Source organism: Euprymna scolopes, chromosome 40 (genome assembly GCF_053919585.1).
Source record: "Euprymna scolopes isolate OS-2025 chromosome 40, ASM5391958v1, whole genome shotgun sequence".
Lineage (NCBI taxonomy): Eukaryota > Metazoa > Mollusca > Cephalopoda > Sepiida > Sepiolidae > Euprymna > Euprymna scolopes.
This window is the reverse complement of record NC_136521.1, coordinates 23998786-24015010: the sequence shown is the minus strand read 5'-3', so window position 1 is coordinate 24015010 and position 16225 is coordinate 23998786. Positions and strand designations below refer to the sequence as shown.

The window sequence follows — 16225 nt, the reverse complement described above, 5'->3', positions numbered from 1 at the left end:
ATTTTATAGAATAAGTTAAGATAACCAAAGGATAAAAAATTTACAATTAAATCTTATTATGCTATCAGTTCAAAAGGGACTACAATATTTCAGGATAGGGAAACCTCTTTAGGCCATGGCATTTTGAAGCCAAATGCTTCTCATCAGAAGGGAGTAAAAACACATATTACACAGAAGAATTTTTTTAAAAGATAGTATTGCCTTTATGGAAAGAGGATCAAAGAAAAATAAGCTGTACTGAGACTGAAACCGATTCTAGGACTGCCAGCAACCACTGTAAAAGAGTAATAAAGAATGCGAGAGAGTTGTATGCTCAGTCTGTTAAGTCCAAAGTAGCTGAGCAGCGGCTTGGTTCCCACCAGTTTTGACAAATAACAAACAGGATCCTGAACAGAAGCATGTGCTTAATCCCAACCATCATCAATGGATCTGAGGTAATCTTGTCAGCATCAGACAAAGCCAAACTCTTTGCCAAGAACTTTGCAACTAATTATACCCTATGCGACCAAGGCCGTTAATCCCCAGTATTTCCTCTTGTATCAGAAAACACGCTATGTGGCATACAAATATATGTGTGTGATGTTGCCAAGCTAATCAAAAACCTTGATTCCAGTAAAGCAACTGGCCCTGATAACATTCCAATTATAGTGCTGAAAAACCTTCAACCAGAGAAGTTCCCGTACTTACAAGGCTGCTTAAGCGTTGTCTTAATGAGAATTGCTTCCCAATACTCTAGAAAACCTCATCAGTGTGCCCTGTATTTATAAATTCAGATGATTGGTGATCTTCCTCTCACTACAGACCAATAAGTCTCCTGTGCGTCATGAGTAAATTGCTGGTATCCATGTTAAATGGAGAAGTAGTAAACCATCTCAGCAAAAATAACCTTCTTAGTAACATGCAATATGGTTTCCATTCTGCTAGATCTACAGCAGATGTGCTTACAGTTATGTCTCATAAGATTAGCGAATCTTTTGATGGAGCCTTCTTTTCTAGGGCAATTGCTCTTGACATATCAAAAACCTTTTATAGGGTATGACATAAAGGCCTACTTCACAAGATCTCCAGCTACGGTATAGCTGGAAAGTTTTCTCAATTATTAAATCATTTCTCTCTGATAGATTCAGAAGAGTAGTGGTTGATGGGCAGAAATCAGAAGCTCACAGTATTAATGCTGGAGTCCCTCAAAGGCCCAAATCTCTTCCTAGTTTACATCAATGATCTTCAAAATCACATTCTAAGATAATTTGTAAACGTTTATGATGATGAAACTACCATGCAATTCTCTACCTATATAAGAGCCAGGTACATCTAAAGATGGAATTCTGTTGCCACATCTGGCCAGGAGCTGCTAGAAAGACTTTATCCTGCCTTGACAGAGTTCAAAATAGACTTCGTAGCCTAGTGGGGGTGGGGGGTGCTCTTTTCTCTTCCCTGCAACCTCTTTTCCCCCACTCTTCATCTGTACCTAAACCTAAACGTAGATTCCATGAATAAAGCTTTTTTCTTAGAACTTCATATCTGTGGAACTCTCTTCCATTTGTCTGCTTTTCAGCTGAATACAATTTGGTCATATTCAAGTCCAGCATAAACAAATTCTTGATGAGCCGTTCCCATTAAGTAATCCAATTTTACAAGTTTCCAGTACTACCGATTACTACGATATTATCCCACTGTACACTCTTTAACCCTTATCCTCGAGTGGCCGCCGAGATTGGTAAGTGGTGATTCCTACGTAAAAAAAGGAAAAGCTATAAAGGACTATAGTTCCATGGGTTGCTTCTTATTGATTTATGCCCGTTTTTTTTGTGTGTGTGTGTGGGGGGGGGGGGAGATTGTAATTCCGGATCGATCCCGGTCTAATTCAATTGCCAAATTCTAGTAGATTCAGGAACTAGATTACAATCCAATTGTTATCCTACTCACATACAGAATTTTCATTGATCCTGTGTGACATCACAACCAAAACGAAAACAGCTGCCCAGACAGGATTTATAATGATGCGATAGACCAAAATATCTTGAAGTGGAAGCATTACAGTACAGTACAAAATATGAGAAATCTCCATAAATAAAAGCAAAACCATTAAAAAACTGCTAAATTGTGCAAACCACTGCTTAGGAAGCAATTAAGTTATTGCTTATTCACCAAACCTATTTTCCTGCTCTTATTTACTTATACTGCTTCCCTCTTTTTGGAAATCATAATTTATCATTTTATGACTAAGTGCAATGTTTAAATATAAGGCCTATACTGGCCACATGTATATTGTTACTGATGTATCTTACTAAAATAACTGGCACAAATGTTATTTCTAAATGTTTGCTTTGAAGCTCCAAGACGCCTGCTTGTCTGTTTTGCATGATAAACATTAAAAATCCTTATACTCCTACATCTTCCCCAAATCCCTGTATATCTATATTGTATATTCATGCTGTATTTTTGTAAGCATATCATCTCTCCTATTTCAACTGGACAAAAAACCAATTGCTCTTCTCCCCAAACTGATATAAAATCACATACTTTGCACGTACCTTGAAAAGGTTTAGCTTCCGGTCCTAAACTTTAGTAGTCTGACCCTTTAAAAATCGATAAATGCTAAACATCTATAGATTTCTATTGCTAAAGCATGCATTAGCTTAACCTATATTTATACGCTATACAATATCTATAAAATAGATACCTATTAGCCACAGTTTGTGCCCAGATTATAAGTGATCTACATTAACAAGAAACTATATCTTTTTTCTTTTAGATGGGATAAAGTACTGGTGATTGTCATTACATAAAAGCTAACATTTAAAGCACATTTCGACATGCCCCCTAATCCTTATACTATAATTTCCAATTAGTCACTAATCCACAAACCATATTTGATCTTTTCTTAACTCTAGTAGATATTAACCATAACTCTCTACCTCATACTCATAGATACCTCCTTTCAAAACGTAACCACATCTTCCAATCCTATTCTGAGGAGTGTAACTTCAAAGCAGATACTAATTCTTTGATACTAACTCTATTAATCCAAACTATCACTTCAGGGGCATAGAAATACTTGGCTTTGAAACCAGGCACGGGGAAAACCCTTTTGATGGACTCATAGATCTGGTCAGGTCATCCATCTAGAAGGAAAACTCTGATTTGTAAGCCTGTGCCACTGACCTCATACGTCTTGGCACCAAACGGGGGAGGGAGGCCTCCTCAGTCCTTGACGACAACCTTCCTTAGAACTGGTGACTTGATCAAATCACTGGTTTTCAAACCTGAACTGCTTAAGGAAGAGATAGGCTCTGCCTATCGCCCAGCTTCCATACTCCTTCTTTGCCTATTAGCCAGGAGCAGAGGTGCGGCTGCAGGGACTCATTAGAGATGTCCAGTGCTTAGCCTTGTTTCCTGACTAGGGCAATGAATATCGTCCTCGACATTTGCATCATTCCTTTCCCCTATAGCTGGACATCTTCAGGGTGCTTGTTCACCATATATGCTAACATGATTGAACTGCTGTCAGACAGGTTTGAGGTATCAGTTAAACAGTTGCTGGTTGCTGTTTCTGACTGACAGTATAGGAGGATTAACTCTTTGGTAGCGCTTAAAGCGGGTGTTCTATCATCAGTTGTATAATACCGGGATGTTTGTAGTGCAATGTCGTGTATGGAAAGGGGCCCTGCATTCATCTCTAGTGGGAATTCCCGAGGCCACATTCCTGTAGATGAGGAGCCGACTGATGGTCTACTTGTGTTGCATGGTGATGGATACGCACATCCGTTTTGTCTAGCACCTCACCCTAGATCTTAAACTACAAAATAAAATAACAGCTCAATCAAAAAAAAAAAAAACGTTCAAACCAGACACACACTAATTCCCCTCCTCCCTTGAGGCTTGCATTTATAAATATCTATGGACTTAGAGCTAACTTAGATAATTTTGAATCATTTCTCATAGCAAACTCCCCGGATATTTTAGCACTAAGTGAAACTAACTTGCACTCCTCCATCCCATCTAACCACTTTAACATGTCTGATTATCTTCCACTTTGTCTATATTTGTAACACCCTCCCCATGTCTAGAGAATCTAAACGTGAATTAGGTGACCAGGCCTTCATGTGCTTTAAATAAACTTTACAACATAACGTTAGCTACCTGTATTTTCTTTATCGCACTCCATCAACCCAGGACTTTACTATAATCAATCATGTCTCAGCCGGCATAGTTGTAGCACTCTCCCTTGACACTAGTGCCCAAATACATGTATTTGGTGACTTTAACGCCCATCACAGAAATGGACTTGGCTTCTCTTACTCCACTGACACAGCTGGTAGCGTCATCAATAACTTTTCTATATCCCATTCCTTGACACAGACAGTCATTCCCGACCCATCTCCCAGATCGTTAGGACCAGCAAGCCTCAATTCTGGATCTATTTCTCATAACAGTTTCTAAGGATTGTGTAACGAATACTCATTGCCCACTCGGGAATGCTGATCATGCTGTGATAATGATAGACATCACTCTAAACTCTTGACCCTAAGTTGAAGAACAATTGTTCCAAACAATAAAGTACTATAATAAGGCTGAGTGGAATGCCATTAGAGATCACATCAGATGCCCCATGGGGAAATTTCTTTTCTCTTCCTGCAGAACAGAGCGTAAATGAGACTACTGAATAGTTCAAAGCAGCAATTGAAGCATATGTTCCTACACAGAAATTCTATAGCAAATTCCACTCTCCCCAATGGTTTACTTCTACTTGCACAGCTACCATTGCTCAGAGGCAACATGCATACAATAGACTTATTCGGCTTATGCCGGATAAGTCTATTGTATGCATGTTGCCTCTGTATAAACAGACAAACGTTTATAGAAGCTAGAAGTAATTGTAAGAAAGAAGTAGCAACAGTTAAGAGTGAATATACTGAAACCACTAGGAAACGCATTGAAGTGCAGAAATTAGGAACTTGTGATTTCTGGAAAATCTATAATAGTGTAGTAAATAATGGGCAATCAACAATACCCCCACTAACCAACAATCATGAGGTTGTTTGCACAGCATCTGAGAAAGCTAACATGCTTGCCCATCAGTTTGCCGTAAACTCTACCTTGGACCCAGCAAACTATTCCCTCTGATATTTCTTGGTGGACAGAAACCACACAAGATGATCTGAAAATCACCCCTTCTCAAGTACATGATATCATAAAAAAACCTAGACCCCTCAAAAACATGTGGACCCGATCTCATCCCGGCTGTGCTATTAAAAAAATGCTCTACTGAGGTTGTTCTAGTTCTCTCTAAACTCTTTAATGAATCTTGCTTTCCTGACTGCTGGAAAACTGCTTCTGTGGTACAAGTTTACAAAAACTCTGGGGAAAGAACTGACCCATTAAATTATCACCCAATTAGCCTCTTCCCTTCTTTTCACCAAAATATTTGAGTTCATAATTAATCAAGCTCAAGTCCACCACCTTACAGCTGCTAAACTTCCATCTGACACTCAATATGGATTTAGACAAGCCCATTCTACTTCAGATATTCTAACTGTAATCTCTGAACATATATACCAAGCACTGGATAAGGCAGAGGAAAGGATGGAAGTGGCCCTAGATATATCTAAGGCTTTTGACAGGGTATGGCACGATAGTATTCTCATGAAAATAAAATCCTATGGTATTACTGGACGAATACTTAACATAATTAAATCCTTCTTAAATGAGAGAAGAATCCAGGTTGTCCTCAATGGGCATATGTCCAAACAATTTGATATAAATGTGGGTGTACCTCAGGGATCGATCCTTGGTCCTTTATTATTTCTGATATTCATAAATGACTTACCTGATAAAATTATCTCTGAGACGGATATATTTGTCGACGACACTACGCCCTATAGCAGGCACATGGGGAAAACTAATGAGCACATATCTAAGATAATAGCAGAACCCCTAGAAGACCTTCAGTCTGTAGTCAAAAATGGATGATAACGTTCAACACTGCCAAAACAAAGCTTGTTTCCTTTAATAATTACATGAAACCTTATCAACCACCAATAGCTATGGCTAAAGATACATTACCTGAAAGTACTTCATTCAAACTCCTTGGCTTAACATTCACAGAAAACATGACTTGAAACAGATTCATCAAGAGCATTGCCAAGGCTGCTGCAAAGGAGGTGGGTCCTCTACTATGCTAGAAAGTTACTTATGCCTGAAAGTATCTTGTACTTTTATAAGACCACCATTCGCCCATGTATGGAGTATGGTTGTCACATTTGGGCTGGTGCATCTGCTACTAGTCTCTCACTTCTGGACAGGGTTCAAAAGAGAGTTGCCAACCTGATATGGCCTGAAATGTTATGAAATGTCTCACCGACGAAATGTTGCATCCTGCTGCCTGTTTTACAAGTATTTTACTGGTGGATGCTCTGACGAACTGCAAGCACTTGTACCCCCCTCCTCAACGTATATACCCCCATCAAACCTGACAAGCAGCAAAGTCCCACCCCTACACAATAGAGATCTCTAGATGTAAGAAAGCCTTCTACTCTAATAGTTTCTTCCCCAGAACTGCTAGACTTTGGAATTCTCTTCCGGGTTCTCGTTTCCCCAACTGTACTGACATGCAGAAGTTCAAGTGTAATGTGAATAGACACCTTGCTGCTAAACTCTCTGCATAGTACCCCTGCAACTTAGGACCCTGATAGTACCTATTTACAATGCCTCCCCACGGGACAGAGTTAGACACCAGGGTCGTTTTTTAACGTGGAGAAAAGGTACAAAAATAAAAATTGTCTCAGTCGTGAAGAATTTCTCCTCCACTGAAAGAGAACGAGAAATGGAAGTGCCGCATCTGAAGAACAGATACTACACTTTGATCTTGGCCAAAAGGCCAAGCTCAGTACATCAAAGTGGCAATGTGTCTTGTTTGGGGTAAAATTAATAAAACAAAAAGAAAAAACTGGTAAAACCAAACAGGAAAAACATGTAAAAAAATAAATTGATTAGACTCCGACTCCTAGTACTTTTAGAAATCTGACTCCGACTACAGCTAAAACCTCTGACTCCTTCCGACTCTGACTCCGTAACCCTGATAACTATTCCAGATATTTTAATTGTAATCTCTGAACGTATATACCATGTACGGGATAAAGCAGAGGAGAGGAGGGCAGTAGCCCTAAATAAGGCTTTTGACAGGGTATGGCATGATGGTCTTCTTATGAAAATCAGACCCTATGGTATTACTGGACGAATACTCAACATAATTAAATCCTTCTTAAATAAGAGAATAATTCAGGTTGTCCTTGATGGTTCTAAACAATATGATATAAATGCAGGAGTACCTCAGGGGTCGATCCTTGGATCTTTATTATTCCTGATATTCATAAATGGCCTTCCTGATAAAATAGACTCTGAGATGGGTATATTTGTTGATGACACCACACTCTATAACAGGCACAAAGAGAAAACAAATGAACATATATCCAAGGCAATGGTGGAAAACCTAGAGGAAAACCTCCAGTCTGTATATGTACATATACACATGCATATACTTAACAGACGTTTACATAAATATACGCACACATAAAAATAAGAGGTTAAATATAAATACAATAGAATTATTAAATGTATTAGTTTTGATGATCAGAAAACCTTATTGGATCTAAAACATTTTTCTCCTTTCCAGCTCATATATATATATATATATATATATACATACATGCAGTTATATAAATATTGAACCATATACTGAAGGGAGGAAAAGTGCAGAATATATATATTTGTAAATATACATATATAACATGAAAGTAGATTATGTTAGAGGAAGGGATGGGTATAGCTATGTGTACATTTACAATATTGGTGAAAAACAGAGATATAGACATGTGTTGTACAGAATTCACAGGATGCACATATATAACATAAAATAGGCGTGTAGGATACATATACATGACAAATATGAAGGAGACTCTGAAATAAAAATATAAAGTTATTTATTGTTATATAAGTGTGCATAGAGGAGTAGATACTTAGTATTGGTGAATGTGGGTGAAAAAGGTGAAGAAGTATATGAGTAGCAGAAAGGTAAGCGTCATTCAATCATACGGAGCGTAATGTTTTACAATACATAAAAATTTAGAGTATGCACATGGCATGTTAGGTTATACATTATATATGTATTAACGTAGTTGCTAAATCTTCAGATTAAATTTAGGTTACTAAGCAGGAATTTCTTATAGTGTTTGCAATTGATAGAGCGTTAATGTTTTTTATTTAGGAGCTTATCCCTCTCCCTAAATGTCATAATATATAGTTTTTCATTAAGGCATATGTAACAAGGTGAATTTATAGATGAACAAGTGTTTGCTCTCCTAAGCATATTCCAATTTACAATTGGTGATGATCTCTGTTCAATTAATTCATTAAAGTATGTAGATAGTATAATTTGGATTTTCAAAAGAGCATTTGTGTCCTGTATATTTTTCCTTAATATGTTACTTGCCATGCCAATATAATATTTTTTATTATCCAGGTTTTCTTTTGTAGAAATGGTAACTTTGTAAACAATTGAGGCAGTTTCCTTTAAGATTTTGTAAACAATTGAGGCAGTTTCCTTTAAGATTTTGCATAGAATGTTTTCAAGAAGGAAATGCCTTTTGATACGGTTTAAAAATTTATTGCTTAGGATAGTTTTAAGAATCATATTAAAAAGGTAGCGTAAACCAGATTATATTTCTTTTTCTGGTTTTTTTTGGTTGTTTTGTTTTACAGCACATCAACTCTTTTGGGGCTTTTTTTAATGGCGAATCTAATTATTTTGGAAATACTATTCATGTTGCATCCAGTTATTTTGTAGAAGTTTTTTTTTTTTTATTCTTCAAGCTTTTTGTATCTTCAATCATTAGTTTGTAATGTTTGGTTTGGTTGTTTTATAGTGGATTTTATAGTTTTTGTTCCTTATCCTGCAGAACAAGAGTTTTGCAATGGGAGAGGGAGAAGGGAGAAATAGGTGGTTATTGCTTTTGTTTTTGCAGAACATAAGTTTTGCAAAAGGAAGTAGAAAAACAAAAAAACAATGTTAGGTGCATTTCATCTTAGGAAGACAATATCTTTGGACAGCCTGATCTAGTGGCACCAGTTCCTTTTTCTGTTTATTTTAGGTATACTATTGGAGGGTATTGGTTCAGTCTATTCCAGTTGTGTATTTTTACAGCCACAGTCTTTACGGGTTTTATTGTAGAACTTTTTGTGGGAGTTAAAGATGCTTTGTTTGAAGGAATTGTTAATAATTCTTTTGCTAATTGATTTAGGTATCTGTTTGATAATAGATTTAGGATGGTTAAATAGTGGGTTGACATAGATGGATTAGCGTTCTCCTTCTTATATGGTTCATCCAAAAGCTTAACTATTTTAATATTAGAAATAATACAAACTTTTAACTTGATTCTCCGAAATTCATTGAGGATGATTTTATTCGTTCTCTTGCATTTAGGACCGTTAGAGTCTTTTATAATCATCTCTATATAGACCAATGTTTTCAACCTCAATGGTCCTAGTTAGGTTATATAAAATATACAAACCCACTAGGGCTGTTATTTAAGCTGAATCCACAGAGCCCACTGATATGCCAAATTAGCCTATTTGGTCCTTCTTGGTTCACTGTTCACTACTGCTTAGTAGCACAGTATTTCTGCACTTTCTGATGATTTCAATCTCATTCTCAGAAATATTTGGAGAGAATTTTTGCGAATTCAATCGCCTCCTCGAAAAATTCTTTTGTGATAGAGGGATAGTAGTTTTCAATGTCAAATTGTAAAAAGGAACAATTTTGTTTATTATTTATGTTTGAAAACCACTTAATTCACTTTAAATCAACCCCCCCCCCCAACTAACAACCTACTGTTCTGGTGAAATATGCCCTGCTTCAATAATTTCAAATTTATATTGTATGTATATCCAGCTGTTGATCTAAGTTCTGCTAATGTTTGAACGATTTTCCAAAAAGGTTGCAATACGATTTCTCCATTTTTATCCTTCTTTTTAGAGAGCTTGCAACTTATAAGCTTTCTGATCATTTTTAAAGAGCTCACTTTTTTCCTTTTTTTCTTTAGCGTTGAATGCTTCAGGGTCACCTGATGAAGTCTCTTTGACTGAAACACATGGCTGTTTGTAGCGACCAAATATAACTGTTTACCTTCGAATAAATAAAAAATATTTTGCTCTTGTTATCGAGCACTATTAAATAACCTTGTTGAGTTCATTAGTTCGTACTTTTGAATATCTTAAGCCTGGATTTATATATGGTTTTATTACCGTTTTTTTTTTTTGGTATGCTTAGTTACACATGTTTCCACTACCAGAATCAAATTAACAATCCAATAGTTTCTTCAGACTTGGCACACCAAGCAGTCTGCCAAGTCTGAAGAAACTATCGAATCGTTAATTTGATTTTGGTAGCGGAAACATATGTAACCAAACAGACCAAAAAACAGTAATAAAAACATATTTTGCTCTACAGCACTATTGAGCACTTTTTTTTTTTTTTTTTTTTAGGTTTTTAACTATTTACCTGGTGTGTGTGTGTATATATATATATATATATATATATATATATATATATATATATATATCAGAAAATGAAACAAGAGAAAAAAATATTTTAATCAGAAGTCAACAGAAAATAGCAGAAAATGAAATAGAAAATAGCAGAAAATGAAATAGAGAATAGCAGAAAATGAAATAGAGAATAGCAGAAAATGAAGCAAGAAAAAAAAAAGTTTAAAATCAGAAGTTAACTGGACAATGGTTAACATGTTCGTAGTTCCCCATGAAAAATATATTTTTGAAAAAGTCAGTTTGAGTCTCAAAGTAGACTGCTTTGCATCTGACAAATTGATATTAGATTCTGTTTAACCAGTGAATCATGGACACTTTCAGTATGTGTTCATATCTAAGAAAGGAATTGCAATCCACTTTATTTAACATATTCCATCCGATCCAATAATTATTTTGGTAATAGATACTTCAAGAGAGTCACTGTTAATTTTCATTGAATAATCATCTCTGTTGTTCAATGAAATGCTAGATTTATTAACACTAAAAAACGCACATGTGTTCTAAGCTGCATCGGTAAAAATATTATCTAATATTTACAATAAGACCCCATTCTTAGCTTAACTAGAATAATTAATTATTTTCATACACGGACAACTGACAAATATAAGTTTCTTTTTATCAAGAGTAGTACTATATTATTTAACTTCTTACCTTCAAAAGTTGAATTATATTTAAGCATTTATTAACCACTGATTCGTATTATGAAAATAAAATTTGTTTAATATTTTTAAACAAAATCTAATAAAAATATAATATTTAATACTAAATAACCAAGTAAACAAAAAAGGCATTTCTTATTTATTTCATTAAAATAGCCTAAGTTCAGGGAATGGGAGCAATCTTGACTGATTTATCCATATAGATATAAAAACAAGTGATTAATTTATAATTGATTTAAAATAAAAGCTTAAATGTAATGAAAATTTAGGATTTTTGGTAGATTCACTTTGATTATGATCTCCAGATTTCATATATATAACCCCCAACCCCCATGTCTTCATGATGTCAAAACTTTTGATATTTTTAAGACAGGAGTTTGGGATAAATTGCTTTGCTTTATTTTACTTATATAACATATAAATTATATTTGTTAGAATTTGAGGAGTACAAAATGTTAAAACATCAGAGTCGATTCCTTTTTACCGTCTTCTCATAAATGACAATTTGTATTATTTCTCTTCTTATATATTCATATGTGTATATGATTACATATGTTTATGTGGAGTAAACTCAAACTAATTAATTGGAACACAGCTACTAGGCATAATGCTAGGTAATGTGGATTATATCGTTTTATGCAAAGGGGTGGGTGGGTCAAATCTTTTCATGCAAAATCAGCTATCTCTGATTTTGATGAAATTTCAACCGTAATTAGAAATTTCAACCATATTAGACACCAATTATTAGGTTGAGAAGAAAGTACTTTTGAAATTTTTAATTCTGATTTCAAATGATGTATTTTCAAATAAGTTTTCGTTATAATACCTTTACTTTATATATCATTTAAAAGAGCTTTTTTTCGCTCTATCTAATCGTTTAAATTACAATCATTTTAAAACAATTATGTCTTCTTTTCAGAACATTGAATACAAGATGGAAAAAAAAAAGCAAATTTTCACAATTTTCTTATTTCAATTCAAGCTAGGCTAAAAAGCAGCTGAAACAGCTTGCAATATCATCAAAGTGTTTGCCCCGGAAACACAACTGAACGCACAGCACAATAGTGGTTGAAGAAATTTTGTGGCAGCGACAAGAGCCTTGAAGATGATGAGCATAGTGGTCGGCTATTGGATGTTGACAACAATCAATTAAGAGCCCTAGTCGAAGCCAATCCATTTGGTTCAAAGCCAGTTTTGCTTAAAAAGATTTATGTTTAAAAATAATGAGAATCCGAGGTTTTTCAAAAGTCTTTAATTTCATTTGTTTTCTTTTATTAAATACATGAAAATTTTGAACAAATAAAACATAAGCTAATCGTAGTGAATATGTACCATGCTGAAATAACATTATTTAGAATCCCACTCTTTACATGTAGACGGTGGATATTGTGCAACTATTCAGTACGTTTGTCTAACAAAGTAATAAGCCAAATTTATCGTCAAAATTGAATGTAACTTGAAAATCGCAATTTAAAAAATAGCATGGTCCATATTCACATTAAAAAAAGAATAGAAAACAAATAAATTTGGATTGAAATCTGTCAACAGTCTATAATTTTATGTGAGAATTTGTTTGCATTCTTTTTTATGCTTATTGGCAAAGAAAATATTGTATTCTTTGTTCAGTGTTATGAGGAAGGTTAGTAAATATTACGATATGTATAACTAACAGATATTCGTATTATTGGTAGGTGAAGCCATCCATATTAGTTCAAGTTGAGCCGTTTGCTTTTATGATCTCCTATTTCAGAATGTAATGACATGCAAGTATTGTGAACTGATAGTTTTTTTATTGGTGTTCCATCAAACTAGTAAGAATAAGGGAGCATTTGTTAAATGAATCTGTGAGCGTAATGTACTATGCAGAAAGTGTAGTAATAAATTGGTAACATGGAAAGTTAAAAGTGATGATTTGGCGTTACAGAAGAGGACTTAATTGTATCAGGGTGAAAGCCTTCACTACTATCAGTAGAATTACATATTTGAGAGAGTACATCCACTAAGATAAAAAATAAGAATTATCAAACAGGAACCATGCATTTTTGGCTAGGAACACGCTTGGTAGTAATTGTAAAGTTTGAGCATAAAAGTGTATAGGAAGTATTTATTATCCTATAATGTTGGAAGTTATAGGGGAAAAATCGTTTCTATTTTGTTAATATAGACATTATATTAAATCTTCATTTATCAAAAAACTTCAGAATGAAATTAAGATTTAATTTTAATAGATAATAAAAAAAAAATGCTTTCCAGTTTTTTTTTTCTTACCCCGGATTAAAAATGTAAAACAAAAAAATTGGTTACCTTGAAAACAATTTCTGTATACAATTCCTCCCCGTACATGCATCCCTAATTCCACGCCAGCACCCGGCTCTTGAATAGCACCAATTATTTCACTGCAAAAACAAACAAAAAAAGTTTAATAAAATAAAATAATAAACCCTCATTAATGCCTTTATCACTTACGAGCTGTACCTGTCCAGTGATGCCTTGGATGCAGTGAAGTTATTTTAAATTTTTATTTGGTTGTACATATTTTAAACCCATAAAGAAAAAAAATAATTGCATGGAAGACAATTCTTATTATTCTTCAGCTTGTGGGGGTCGTCAGGCGTTTTTAGGAACTAACTTCCTCACAAATAAATAAAAATAAAAAGAAGAAGACTTACATGCAAAACAAACGGAGGTCTATTCACAGAAACCAACCATTAACAAATAAAATATAATTCTCTTTATAATGAGTTCAGAAGTCCTTTTTAAGTGTTTGTATAAAAAAAGGAGAATGTCTTTTTTTTGTTGAACTGTTCATATGTTAAAACATGTTAAGAGAGGCAATAGGTAATGTTCGCCTGTGAAATTGTATGAAGCGCGCGGAGTGGGGAAAATGGAAGAGTGATTGTAACATGCGTGGAACGTCCAAATTGGAATGCAGTTGAGAGAGATTTGATGTTTGTGTGTGTTTAAATACTATTTGGACCGGCTCCAGCGAGCTTAAGAAGAAAAGTTTAGAAAAATGTCCTTGGTGAAATCCCATTGAACGGAAACATCACGTGGGGTGCTCTGTACTACGTCCGCTCGTTTTGAGTCGATTTAATATATAAGGCCACGCCGGAATTTGCGTGGGAGTTATTTTTTATTTTTCACGCGCCAACATAATCATAATCATACTGCGCGCCTAAATTGTATTTATTTTTATAACAATTTTTAATCCGAATCTTAACCATGTCAACTGGCACAATACTCCCCCCAGATTGAAAAAAGAAAAAAAATTTTTTTTTTCAATATGTAATGTATTCCTTGAAATGTTTCGGCCAGTGGACTTTCCTACCTGTTTTTGTCGTAGGTTTGATGTTCCCATCATTTTCTGCTGGACTCCCATGTTCTAAGGGAATTTGTTCTGGTGGGGAAATTGTCTGAGGGTATTCCTCAATGTATGCTGGTTTAATTCGGTTGATCGCGATGTTGTCTTTCCTGTCTTTTCTTTGGACAGTAAAATATTTTTCACTTCTGTCCAAAACTTGGTATGGTCCTGTGTAATTTGGACAAAATGGCTTTTTGACTGTATCATTCCTAATAAATACATATTTGCATGTGTGAAGGTCATTCGGCATATATGTTTGTTTGTCAGCCCTCCTGGTGGGTGTAAATTTGAGAGAAGACATTTTGCTCTTTAATTCCGTCACAAATGTAGCTGTGGGTGAAATGCCTGTGTATGCATTAAAATATTGTCCAGGTAGTGTGACTGCTGATCCAAAAACTACCTCTGCTGGCGTACTTTGTAAATCCTCTTTTATCGTGTTTCGGATCATTAATAGGATTAATGGTAAATTATCTGACCAGTCTGCATTGTTAAGACTCGTAGCCAAAGAAGTTTTTAGCTGTCTGTGAAAGCGTTCGACGAGGCCGTTCGAACAAGGGTGATAAGCCGTTGTCTTTATGTGGGTTGTTCCCAACAATTGTTGAACTCTGCGAAGAGTTTCAATTGAAATTGCGAGCCTCTGTCTGTTGTGAGTACTGACGGTACTCCAAAAATCGCTATCCAGTCTTTTAGTATTGTTCCAGCTACTGTCGCCGCCAATGTGTCCTTCACGGGTATGGCTGTTGGCCATCTGCTGAACCTGTCGACTATGGTGAGAATGTGGGTGTGTCCTTTTGAGGGGGGTAATGGCCCCACCAAGTCAACATGGATATTGGTAAACCTAGCATCGGGCGTACTGAAAGTGCCCAGCGGTGACTTTGTGTGCCTGTGTATTTTATTCTTTTGACAGGATACACACGTCTTGGTCCAATTTCGAATATCTGTATTCATTTTCGGCCAAACAAAGCGGTCTGCTATTATTTTTACAGTGGCTCGTTTGCCTGGATGAGATAAATTGTGAAAATGTTGAAAAACATGTCGTCTGGTGCTTGACGGTATGTATGGACGTGGTTGTTTTTTTGCTGTATCACAATAAAATGTTGTTGTACTAAAAGGTACGGGCATTTCCTTCAGTTGCAAAGACGTTTTCTGTTGTACGTCAGTGAGTGTCTTGTCCGTCTTTTGTTCTTGTGCAATTAATTCCATACTCAGCGGACTGGAATTTAGCGAAGTTATTACAGCTCGTGATAATGCGTCCACCACAATGTTTTCTTGTCCCTTGACGTATCTGATGTCTGTGGAATATTGGGCAATATAATCAAGATGCCTGATTTCTCTTGGACCATATTTATCTACATGCATGCAGTGCATATGTTAACGGTTTATGGTCAGTGTAAATACAAAAGTTTCTTCCTTCTAACAGATGTCTAAAATGTTTAATTGACAAATAAATTGCTAAGAGCTCCCTTGAAAAGGTACTGTACTTTGTCTGTGTCTTGCTCAGTTTGGCTGAGAAAAACGATATAGGGGTCATTGTATCCCCTGTCAGTTGGTGTATAACTGCTCCTACAGCTATGTCTGATGCGTCTGTTGTAAGTGTAAG

General features: G+C 35.4%; 1 protein-coding gene across 4 annotated transcripts in view; it reads right to left on the bottom strand.

Moving 5' to 3' along the window:
- LOC145265431 (pleckstrin-like) overlaps positions 1-16225 on the bottom strand; it is a 645465-nt gene that overhangs the window by 194444 nt on the left and 434796 nt on the right. For all 4 annotated transcript variants that reach the window (XM_080121265.1, XM_080121266.1, XM_080121267.1 and 1 more), the window contains exon 5: positions 13569-13660. In XM_080121265.1, coding sequence (XP_079977391.1) covers positions 13569-13660 — 92 coding nt within the window. The remainder of the gene's footprint in view (positions 1-13568; positions 13661-16225) is intronic.